The sequence below is a fragment of the Chamaea fasciata genome, unplaced genomic scaffold (genome assembly GCF_029207755.1).
Source record: "Chamaea fasciata isolate MVZ Bird 193981 ecotype frontalis unplaced genomic scaffold, bChaFas1.0.hap1 SCAF_7, whole genome shotgun sequence".
NCBI lineage: Eukaryota > Metazoa > Chordata > Aves > Passeriformes > Sylviidae > Chamaea > Chamaea fasciata.
The window spans coordinates 17,695,294-17,707,378 of NW_027094092.1; the positions used below are offsets into that span (position 1 = coordinate 17,695,294).

Consider the following 12,085-nt stretch of genomic DNA (forward strand, 5'->3'; position numbering starts at 1 on the left):
ACAAGCATCCCACTTCATTAGTACTGCAGACTTGCTTTAAGTTTATCTGCTTCCTCAAGCAGCCACTACTGGCCACTGGCAAGAGATAAGGTACTCAGCAAGATAGATCTTTTCTCCTACTTATAGCAATCACTTTCTATTCCCACTCCCATGAAGGCTTGCAAGGTGCAAGACTGGCCAGAAGACAAATGGAAGAAAAAGTCCGAGCACCAAGGTTGAACACAGACATAAGCATCCCCCAAAGGCCCAAAGGATAGCCTTCAGCAGAGCCTGCTCTTTAATCCTGTGCTCCATATACATCCATCACCACTCATGAGAACCTCAGAGATAAGACTTAAAAGTAAATTAGAACATCTCCCCCCCCCCCCCTTCCTTTTCACTGGAGCTCAGAAACTCATGCATGCCATGGTGAAGTACTACAGGAGGTACAGCTTCCTACAGTGTCTTCAGAGACAAACCCTCAAGGGAAGGGGGCTGTGTACACACCCAGAGAACAGGGTCCCCAGCCAAAGGCAGGAAACATATCAGAGACAAAAGCACATCCATGAGCTCAGAGGAATACACACGTCTCACCATGGAAGAATACCACCTTGAGGCTTTTCCCTTCAAGCATTAATAATTGACAAGTCCTGCCCTCACCTCAACTACACAGTCCATTCTTCACTCTGGGGGAAAAAAAAAAAAATCTGCAGAAATTAAAAGCACTAGCCCAAGAAAGGGGATTATTTTGTCATCTGAGGACACTTACATGGAAGAGTAGAGCTGATGGGCAGTCTTGTGATCTTTCTGATTAAAATGCTGCCTCAGGATATTACTCTCCCCATCCAACATGAAACAGTCAATTAGGCTGTGAAATATTCATGTAATAAAGACTTTTTCTTATAAAATATGTCAATCCAAGACTAGCAATACTTTTGCCTTGAAGTCACCTTACTGAGAAGAAACATGACAGATAAATCCAGCCGTAAACTAGTTAAATACTGGCATTTGAGGAAGCAGAAAAGTAGGGAATAGACAGATCTATTTTTCAATCCCATCACAGTGCTTTAAAAAAAAAAAAAAAAAGGAAAAAAAGAAAAGGAGGGGGCAGGAGGGCTTCATTTCCACGAAGAGCCACCTTACCCTTTCATTATTCATTTTATATACACATGCATACACACACACACACAAGTACACTCATATTTCACCTAGAGCAACCTCTACAGGAACAAGAGCACATTGAACTGAACAGCACAAAAATCTGTTCGTGGCCTCAGACACAATGGGGTCAGATGACCATCCTGATGACTCTCAGACCACTCTCTTACACCACATTTTAAAAAAGTCATTACTGAAACAAGAACTGTCTTTGTGCATCCAGAACACCACCTCCGCTCTCACTTGTAAGCACAGCTGGGATCATGGATGGCCCAGCCATGCTTCTGCACTGCCATGTCCTGCCTCCAAGGGCCCAGTGGAACAGCTCTTGAACACAAGAGGCAAGGATGGCTCCATAAACCTTAGAAAGTTACAGAATTCCACCACTGCTCACCATCTCCCAGTTTGTTGGCAGGAGCAATCTCAAAGCATGACACAGAGTGCCTCAAAGGTATCTTTATGAATACCTGGATGCCAAGAGTCCTGAGCAGAGAACACCATCCCAGCATCTTAATTCCTGTCCAGTGAAGCAGAACAAAATCTCTGCCCCATAAAAATAACATAAATAACAACATCTCTGCCCCCTTCTCAAGTAATAGGCAGCAATCTTTGTACCTAACACTAGAACATCTTAAATGATTTTATGGGAAAACATTTGCGTTTTTGGATGCATCCACAGGACTTCCTTATATACTCTATTTAGCAGAGACATCTGTTACTCAATATATATATATTTCATCTAAATCCACCCTCTGAATTCTTTCCATCAGTTGTCACTAATGAAGCTTTGTGTGCAAAACCAAGTGCATTCTGCCCCCATTAGGAAGCCAATTACAGCAGGAAAAACAAGCAATTAACAAGGTGCAAAATAAACATCTTGCCACCTGCCTTTTAATAGCAACCCCACTTCAAACAAGTCACAGTCTCAGCACAGCTTACAGAATTGGCAACTGATATTATATATGTATTTATGCAGCAGCTGTTCTTCATTGCAACAAATATTACAGGATTACCAGATAAGGTCAGCATATTTAAAAAAACATATAGCAAGTATTAAAACCTGCTTTGAGGCCCTGAATGCTGCTTTTAATGAAATCAGCAGCATCAGGCTTGTGTGGTATTATAGTAGAGCTGCAGTCACATCCCCAGCTTAGAGAGATTTCTCCTCATTTCTCCATGCTTAGCAGCTTCAGTATTTGTTCTGCTAAATCCAGGGGCCTGAGCAGCTCTTAAACAGTTAGTTGTGGGGCAACTAACAACACAGAGCTCTACAGAGCAGACAAGTCTTTCCTGATTCCACCATCCCTGCCTCTTTGGCCTTCTCCACCTCCCTGCCACCACATCACTACATCCAATTGCACTGTGGGACTGGAGGAAGAAAGTCACTCACTAAAAAAATACAGAACAAAACAAAACAAAATCAAGGGGAAAACAAATCTATATTCCATCTCACTCTTTGCTCCTTAAGCCTTCGTGCTTAAGAGGGGAAAGGAGGACTTCCAAAGACACCCTAGCTAGCTCCAGAGGGAGCCGCTTTCCTTCACCTTTTGTGAAACAGGATGAATGACACACCTCACAGTGGTTAACCAGGACTAGAGAAAGCCCAAGAGTAGGTCTGCAGGATTTAGCAAACTTGGAGTGGAAAATGTGCCTGAAAAAAATAACAGCCAAGCTTCATCTTGCATGTTTGTTTGCTTATCTCTGTCTCTTTCCCTCTTGCTCTGACTCTCTACTGCTATGCAAATTATTTATATACATTAAACTTTCCATGTCACATTTCAGTTCCTGACTAATGTCCCATTTAACCACTCATTTCACAATTCATGTGAGCCTCTTCCTCTTTTCCTCTCTGGCCTTGTTAGGATCCGAGGAGTAACACACTGAATATGATACTTCTGCCATTCTGCACAGGATTCTGAGTGTGAGTTGGAGATGGAGAGAAAATTGTTAACATTCTTTCTCTAAATGACCACAGGGAGCAACAGGGAAGAGAGCTTTTAACTCCAAGCAGGGCCAACAGAGCTACCCACAGCTTTATAGAAGTCTGCATCATGATCAATAGTACTAAAACAATCCTTCACTGAAAATTTCTCCCAAAAACTCCTGTGTTTAAATAACAATTCACTACCCTTGAACACAACTAACAAATCAGATCTTAAAAGACCCACATCTTCAGTTCTGGTCATTACCTACATGTACACAGAATAAGCAAAGTCAGAAGGAGGGGAACAATGACAGGAGGTGAAAAGCGGCAAAAGGTCAAAATTTTCCAGACTCGTGAGGGTGCACAACTAAACCTGACCTGCTGCAGCCAACAAAGTAAAAAATACCTTTTAGCTACCCATTTCTCATGCTACCAGTGCAAGTGCAGAGATCTCACAAGTCTTTCCTCCAGCCCTAATTACAGGGACAAGGTCAGAAAAGACACAATCTGCCAACATGAGCTGCAGGAGGTCATACGGCCACTTCCAGCTACAGAAGTATTTTAGGAGTAGTTCAATCAGTCAGGTCACTTAACTGGCTTCATTTCTGTTTGTTTTTTAAACAAGCAGCAATATTTTCCCTTGCATTTTGTGGATGGGAGAACAGGAAGCAGGGTCTAACTCCTTAATCAACAGCCTAGGATTTCAGCACACATCACCAACAATGCCACGGAGCAGTGATGCCTGGCTGCATTTTATAGATCTAAATCCACCAAAAAATGCCAAGAAGGAGCCTCATCCCAACAGTGACAGTGGGTCAGAACACTGTCAGCTTTCAGAAGTTGTTCAGATCACAGGAAGAAGGCGGGTGTATTATCTGCACTGCCTCACAACAAATCCACACGTGACAGAAGCTGCTCCAGCTGCACATCAAGAAGGCAGCCCACAGTTCTCAAGCTTTCTTCAACTCGATTAATTCTAGGGCAGTCTCTTCTGCTTAATGCTGATGAGGGCTCCAATGGGTTTTCTGACCAGCAGGCTGCCTGAAGGCCCAAAGAATCAGCAGTTTGAGGACTGCTGCTTATTGAAGGTGGCAAGAGACCAGAAATGTGGTTAGAACTGACTGTGAGAAAGAGTTGCACTTCTAGTTCTAGGAACTGAGACTTCAATTCTCGCAATCCTTCTTCAAAGGATCCTTAAAGAGACCCAATTCCTGAATTCTTTCCGCCCGCTTCAAAAGGATGGGTAAAGAGATCAGATTTCGCTAAACACTAACAGCTGAGTGTCATCAGAACCCAGCTCACCTGAACAAGAGTGGAAAGCTGGCAATGCCCAAATGGCTCAAGCTGCAAGTCCTCCTAATCAGCGTGAGCTACAGCCCATAAAACACTGACTAATTCCCAAATAGTCACATGTGTGCACATTCCCCCACAGCTCTTCTAAACAGACTTCTGCAGTTTGGCAAATGGCCAGATTAAGCAGAGGATATATGAAGTTAAGCAGAAAATGTTTTTGGTACATAGCAATCTCTCCAGGTCATAGTTCATACAAATCTTTACAATTTCCAGGATCAAAGCAGCTACAGCCATGAAAGACCTATTAGTTCATTAGGTCCATCACCCAGCCAAAGCAGGTTACCCAGAAAAGACATGATAAAGTTAAAGTAATGGTGTGCGAACAAGCTGAGAGCATTTTTCTTTGGGAAAAAAAAAAAAAAAGATGCTAAGCTAAGTCAGATATGTGAACTAGGTCCAAAAGTTAAAGTTCAGTTTTGTTTTTAAGAAATAAGCAAGCACATTTCTACAATGGAGCTATAAAATGCTAACCTATATCCTAATGATGTGGCTTAGCTATGAAGCCCAGCTCCAGCCCCTCTTTCTTGCTCTCAATTGCAAATTTTCATCTCCAAACACAAATGCCTTTTACCACACAGTTCAGTAAGAAAATTACTTTGGAGCCCTGGTGCTGAAAATGCATCAAAGCACAATCTTCAAATTCTCAGCTCCCCACCCCCTCCAGCCCCCCAAAAAAGAAAGAAATCAAAGGATAAAAAGGAGAGACACAGTTTGGCTCCCACTGGCCTACAATAACAATAATGATCATAATCTAGAGATCACAGGAGGTTCGTCTACCCTCCATGCCAAGTCAATTCGCTCCATTCACAACTGCGCATAATTATTCACGGGTCTGCAAAAATTACCGTCTTTTCACTAGCAATAGAATTGTAAAAATGCTTCCAACCTCAAGCCCTTATTTATTAAAACAAAACTATTTGCTCTTTTACGGTTCATGTTAGGTCTGGCATTTCTGTGCAGAGGGTCAATAACCCAGTCGTTCAAAAAATAGTCACAAAAGACGTATTAACATAAGCTGTGCATTAAGACACAATTATTTATATGCCTGACATTAATGGCTCCGCGCTGTGCACTGTATCAATTCACAGATACTTTAGCAGGAAAATAACAACACTTTGGAAGAATTTCTGCTCTCCCAAGGACAATTAGCATAACGCTAACGCTGAAACGAGAGAGCAATAAGGACCGACAGGGTAATGCTTCATCGCAGAGTCTCCAGAACGGCGGTGCCTGTCCCCAAAGTTTGTACCCATCACAGCACGCTTCCCTCTGCTAAGCACACACAGCCCGTGCCTAATGCTTCCCCAATCCTTAGATTAATGAAATACGAGTAAAGCAGTTTCAAGATGCATTATCCTCTGCCACCAGACCTCCCCGGCGCGGGTGCCCGGCGGGACCGGCCGCGCTGCCCGCAGCCGGCCGCCGACTGCCCCCCGAGCCGAAAGGCTCCCCCCGGTGCGGGCACGGCCGGCGGTACCGGGGCAGCGCACACCTCTGGGAACTCAGCTAGGCGCAGGTCACGGCAGGGCGGAGCAGCATCGCCACTGCACGGGACGGCGCCGCGTCCCAGCTGCCCCCGGAGTTTGGAAACTCTCGGCAAACCCGCGGCCACCGCAACTTGGCCGGGGCTCGAGGGCGAGCGCCGCCGGAGAGCCCTCGCCCGTCCGGGCTGCGCGGAGCCGCGGAACAGCCCCGCAGCGCCGGGAGCGGGCTGCGCGCCGCGCTGCGCCGCCGCCTCCCGCCCGAGCGAGCCGCCGAACCGCGGGCAAACGGCCCCGAGCGACGCCGCGATGCTGCGCCGACAGGGTCGCGACACGGCGACAGCGGCGGCTCCCACCGCCCCCCGTTCCGCTGCCCCGGGGGAGCGAAGGACACGCGGCGCCGGCGCCCCTGCCCGCGGCGCGGCGGAGCGCGGGGCTGCCGCGGGACGCCCCGGCTCATCCCGCAGCCCTGCCCGCCGGCGCGCCCACCCTTCACCCCTCCGCCGGACCGGGCGGGCAGCTGCCGCGCCGCAGCCACCAGTTGCGCTTCCCGCTGCGGTACCTCAGCCAGGACGGGATGACAAGCCCGCCCGCCGCCGAAGCCCTCTCGCAATGCAACAAGTGCCCGCCCGGGCGCGGCGGGAGGAGGCGGCGCGGGGGCGGTCGCGGTGCCGCCTCAGCGCTCGGGGCGCCCCGGCTGCCACTCACCGCGCCGCGCGCCCAGCGCCGCCGCGAGCCCGCCCCCCCCCGCGCGCGCGCGCGCGCGAGCGCTCTCTTGGGCAGCCCGGGACTCCGTACCGCGGGCCGCTACCATCGAGTACCGAAGGGGGGAGTGGGGCCGCTCAACCCGCCCGCCCGCCGTGTCGGGCCGGCCGGCTTCGGCGCGGTTTCCCCCGGCCGGGCGCGGTGGTGGCGGCCGGCGGCCATCGGCGGCGGAGGAGCCGCGCGGTGGGAGCCGCTCGCGGGGCGCGGAGGTGCCGGGCGGGAGCGGGGCGCCGAGGGCGGGAGCGGGGCCGGCTGCTCCCCTCCGAGGAGCCCTCGGGACCGGGCAGCCGCAGCCCACAGCCGCCGCCAGGCCGGTGCGGGGCAGCGCCGCCCTGAGCGCGCTGTGTCGGAGCGCGGTGCCCGGTGGCTTCGCAGGGCTTTGACGCGGTGTTTGTGTCGTTGCAGCCAGAGCGCAGAAATGATCATCCCGGTCAGGTGCTTCACGTGCGGCAAAATAGTGGGGAACAAGTGGGAAGCCTACCTTGGCCTTCTGCAGGCGGAGTACACGGAAGGGTGGGTTTTATTTCTGTGTTCTTCGATTCACGCCATAGGTGAGGTACGCGTGCTCAGGATCCCAGAGCTGTTGGGGTTGGAAGGGAGCTCTGGAGATCATCTCCTCCAGCCTCCCTGCCACGGCAGGGCCAGAGGCAACAGTTCAGGGACGTGGCATCATGAAAGAGACGTAGCGAGGCTAAAAACCACGGGTACTTTCTGAGATCGTTTAACCAAAGGTTAGAAATTGTAATAGGCAACAAAGTACTTGTTTCCTCACTGAATCTTTCAGGGCAGCGCCATGGAAGTTGCCAAGTCATTGCCCTTGTACCCGAAACATTCCCAAATTTGTAACTGTACACATTTGCTTGTTTCTTCCCTTCCCCTTCCACATACCCAACTCTGACACCAACGTGATCAGTTTTTTAAAGGGAGAGAAGGAAAAAAAGTTACAAGTGTAACACAAGAAGTGTTTAGCGGTTTGGGGGTTTTTTAAGCATTTTAACCCAGGGTTGCTAACCTTATTTTTAAGTACTTATTTGCTGGAGAACGGAGAAGTTTTAACTGCTTTAGATACTCCACTGATAGTCCTAACAACTCTGCGTGAGGAAGTCTGTGCATCCCTTGCATAGCCAGAGTTTCTGCTAAGAGTTCAAGGAGAGTAACTATGGTGACACTACCTCAGAAACTTTGAGAGGAAAACTTGAGAAATACTTACATTTTCATCAAGTTTAAGTGTGAAAGATAAATATCCACGGATGTTTGCAATTCGGAGGAGTGAAAAAGAAGTTAGACATTTAAGTGATGTTGAAGTAGAAAGTAGATGTTAAGTAGAAAGGAAGTAACTTGGTTTGCATTCAAGTGATTGGGGATGCTAATGGTTTTTACAGGTAAGTTTAGCTCTTTCATATATGGAGTTAAAAGCATTATAATACCATGTGTTATTAATTACTTTTCACTCATACTACAGTTCACCAGGACTTTTTTGATAGTGCTTCTGATATGTTCTAGACATTACATTTTTAATGTTTTTCTCATCTTTATTATTCCTCTGCTTTTATATAGAGGTTTTGTGTTGTCATTGACAAATGCTCAAGTGAAAACAATTGTTGTGGTCACTAGCTTAATTCTGGGGTGTTTGTTCAAACTAACGCAATTATGATGTTGTAAGAAGTAGAGATATCAAACACCTAAAATCTTACAGTGCAGTACTGGAATCATTGCTAATGGTGGCTTAAGAAATGGATGAAAAAAATGGAAAAACTTGTCTTAAGAATCAGTAGTTAAAAAAGACACCCACACCTTTCTGTTTGTCCCTTAAAAGTGGTCTTTTGCCACAAGTCCTTGGGGGAAGGGACAAATACAATTAAAGTTGTCTTAAAGTATATAGTATGACTTTGGAAATTGTGATTAATTTTAGTATTTTGCATCTCTGATAACTGCATATGAGAGTTCAGAACTCTCCAAATAGCTCTTAAAATTTACCTATCATACCTATCAGGTGCTTTTGTTCTCAGGTGTTTCAGAAAGTTGAATTATTTATACATTCTTTAAAATGCTCCACAATGTTCTTACACTTCTCTGAAACAAGTTTTGCAGGTGCTGTCCTGGAATGAGCAGCCCTGCTCAACAGTTGCAAGGACTCAGTGACAGCAGAGAGGCTGTGGAAGTTGGCTCCTGGAGTTAGACTGTAGTGCTTGTAGCCAAACGACCTTTTACCATGGTCCAGCTTAGGCAGAGGCTTCCTTTCTGTCAGCTGTATTTTAGAAAAGTATCCATTGGCTTATTCCTAGAAAAGAATTACAAGTTCCAGGAAATTAAGTTTGTTTTGAGCCAGCGCTCTATTGCAGTGCATTATATCAGTCTAAACACCTGAGATCAGTCATGTCTCATGAATGTCACGTCCTGAAGGAGTATCAGACTGGCTTTATGGTTCATAGGCTGGAGCTAAAGATCTGGGTAGTATCATGATCTTTAAGAGGTCTGATAGCCACAGCCATGGAAGACACATGCAGTGGTTTAGGCTAGGGTGACTCAACATCCTCCACCCAAACGTTAGAATCTGGAGCCATGACTCCAAAGGAATTCAGAGGAGAGACTGTAAAACACTGATTTCTGACCAGTCTGCACGTACTTACTTGTATATATGTGGGGGGCAGGTTGTATAACTGTGTGCCTTCTCTAATGGGAGCTGGGAAGGATTGTAGCCATCCTCAGAATTAGCATCCCTGTGTGGGGGAGGTTGCGTTCCAAGTTATTTTAGTTTCTGTATATCTCACCTTTTTAGCGTGGCTCAGATCTTAAATTTATCTTGTGAAATGGCAAGAATCATCCTCAGTTTACAGAAACAAGTTAAAACAGTGCCCCCCTGAAAGCTGTGGCAGCTGGGGACCCTTCTCAGCAGCAGATCCTGTGCTCTGGCCGGCCGGAGAATGGGCAAACACTGTCAACAGCACTAAGTGGAAAAGGGCATTAACAGCACATGCTGAATTTCTGTCTGTCTTTGAACTGCAAACAAATTTCCCTATATGACTGAGCTCAAAGTAATCAGCGTGTTGCTTAGGAAACGCATACAAGTGGTTCTGACTCACTTCATCCGTTATGTTTTTTAATTGTTGTTCGTTAATAGAGATGCCCTGGATGCCCTTGGCTTGAAGAGATACTGCTGCCGCAGAATGCTCCTCGCCCATGTGGATCTGATTGAGAAGCTTTTGAATTATGCACCCCTGGAGAAATGAGACGGGAAAAGCGGTGTGCTGCAAGCCATGTGGAACGTATCTCTAATTTAAACTTGAAACTGGACTTCAGGCAGTAAAGGATGAAAGCCAACGGTAGTGCAACCATCAAGAGATGTTTATCTTCGGGATAAAATACTGCCCCAAGCCACTATTTCAAGGAAACAAAGGAATGGTGAAGTCCACTTAACCAAGATTTAGAGATTAAAGTTTGAATGCTTCCTCTTAAATCTGTGTTTGGAGTTGTGAACTTCTAGATGCTTCTGCCAGTAAAACCAAATGTTTGTTCATGTAGAGAAACTATTATATTTCATTAAAACATTGAAATAAAGGAGGTGTTTCCCTTGTAGCCTTCTGGATAAAGTAGTGTATGCTTGGATCTTGCTGGTTACCTTTAGGTTAGAGGTACTGCTGAGTGCCCAGTTCACTGTCCTGCACTAGGCAGGCAGGGGTCAGAAACACGGGACTGAACTGTGGTTCTAGTGACATGGAAGTGGGTAAGTTTGTGAGGCATTGCTCTGGAAAGCTGCTGGAGCCCGCAGAGAACGCTTCCCACCGCAGTTAAAGTCAACTGGTTTCTCTGCCCCAATCCTTACCAAACGCTGGGGCTGCTGTATCACAGAAGCAGCAATTCAGATGGTGCAGTGCCTTCATTTAAGCAAAACATGTCTGAGTGTCTCCACGGAGAGCACTGGATGTGAGAATTGAGGCGTGCTGGTGTGAACAGGATCAAAGTGCTGCTGCTGCCAAGCACCTGCACCCCTGTGGCTGGTACAGACGCCTTCCACCTCTCCTCATTTCAGCGCCTTCACGTTGCGCTGCGCGTGTGCTGCGGTGCTGCCCGGCCCAGCGGAGAGGGGCTGAAATGGAGAGAGGGCAGCTGGAGCTGCAGGGCTGGGGAAGGTCACCTACACCCAGACAGGCACTGACCCTGCCTCGGGGTCTCACCTTCCTCTTGCACAATCGACCTGTAAGTTAGATCACGTTTTCACTCTTCTGTGACCTGCAGGAAATGCATCATTGCGCATGGTGTATGCACAGGCAGACAACGCTCATCTTACCTGAAATTGAAGGAGACCCATTCCTACACCTGTGCAGGTTTGGGATTCTGTGCAAATGCAGCATTCGTTCATCGTTACAGCAGCCCAGTAGAGAATGGGCTGGAAAAGATGATAGTTCCTTAGGATGCAGTCTATCGCTCCTTGGTGCAGTTAAACTTTTGGCACTCGTGTATCAGCTGCAGGGTAAGAAGTATCTCTGTGTATTCTTCTCTTTAGTACGATAAATCTGGTTTGAAAAAACCCTGGGTTTACAGAAATAGTAATTATTTAATGTGCTTACTAGGTCAAACTTTTACCGACAAAGCTTAAAACTAGATTGTCTCACAAAACAAGATGCAGGACTGCTGCTTGCCTTTGGCTATCACCCAACCGATCTTTACACTTGAACTTGCTTTTCAATTTACTACGAGGCAGTAGTAGATGTTTCTCATATTCAGCAATTCTTCACTGAAGACATCTTAAAACCTGTGCTTTACCCTAATGCAAAGAGAATTAAGCAATTAATTCTAGCATTTGTTTCATAGTTGGTTGGGTAGCTTATGCTCTGCATGCCTACTGTATTAGCAAGCTGAACACACTTTATAAAAACAAACCAAAAAAGCCCTTCACTTCTCTCTCAGGCTATTTTGTAAAAGGGACACTGAGCTAGAGGATGACCTTTCCCGAGTGAACTCGTGTAGGACACATTTCCCTGTCACAGTGGGGTGTGACAGCCCTGCGTGCCAGCCTGTTCACAGATCCTTCGGCGGGAGCCGCGCTGGGAGCGCAGCAGCCCAGACGGGAACGTCTGGCAGAGGCAGCCGTGCAGGAATGCCGTGCAGAAAGCTGGCCTGCATCACTGCCAAGGAACTGGATTAGATGAGCTGACAGGACTTGGTTTCTATCTGCAAAAGCAAATTTCTAATCTCGTTTTCCGCTTCAGAATAACATGTTTCTTTTCAAAGCGGGTGCCAAGTTGTCTGATGTGAAAAGTTATGGCTCCTAAATACTTCGTAATGAAAATGCAATTTGCAAAAACACAGCAGGCCTCATTCAAAAAATGTGAAGGAAAAGGAAAAAAACCCATCTTGGTTGCTCTCATTACTATTCTCAAAACCAGGGTGCAGTGGAAGCCAATGGCAGTCTGCTATCACTCCC

At 47.1% G+C, this 12,085-nt stretch overlaps 2 protein-coding genes across 4 annotated transcripts in view; one reads left to right on the forward strand and one right to left on the reverse strand.

The window, feature by feature from the left end:
• Positions 1 to 6,532, reverse strand: part of TSPAN4 (tetraspanin 4) — a 414,205-nt gene extending 407,673 nt beyond the window's left edge. Inside the window, exon 1 of the mRNA XM_066187759.1 lies at positions 6,458 to 6,532. The gene's annotated coding sequence lies outside the window, so the exon portion shown is untranslated. The remainder of the gene's footprint in view (positions 1 to 6,457) is intronic.
• A 178-nt stretch (positions 6,533 to 6,710) lies between these two features.
• Positions 6,711 to 10,236, forward strand: POLR2L (RNA polymerase II, I and III subunit L). 3 transcript variants are annotated; one of them, XM_066186875.1, is made up of 3 exons: positions 6,711 to 6,869; positions 7,070 to 7,173; positions 9,782 to 10,236. In XM_066186875.1, the coding sequence occupies exons 2-3, from the start codon at positions 7,079 to 7,081 to the stop codon at positions 9,888 to 9,890; spliced, it is 204 nt and encodes a 67-aa protein (XP_066042972.1). In that variant the 5' UTR covers positions 6,711 to 6,869; positions 7,070 to 7,078; the 3' UTR covers positions 9,891 to 10,236. The 3 variants fall into 3 exon arrangements, with proteins under 3 accessions (XP_066042972.1, XP_066042970.1, XP_066042971.1); XM_066186873.1 differs by having other exon boundaries at positions 6,712 to 6,869; positions 7,066 to 7,173; XM_066186874.1 differs by having other exon boundaries at positions 6,712 to 6,843; positions 7,066 to 7,173.
• The last annotated feature ends 1,849 nt before the right edge of the window (positions 10,237 to 12,085 follow it).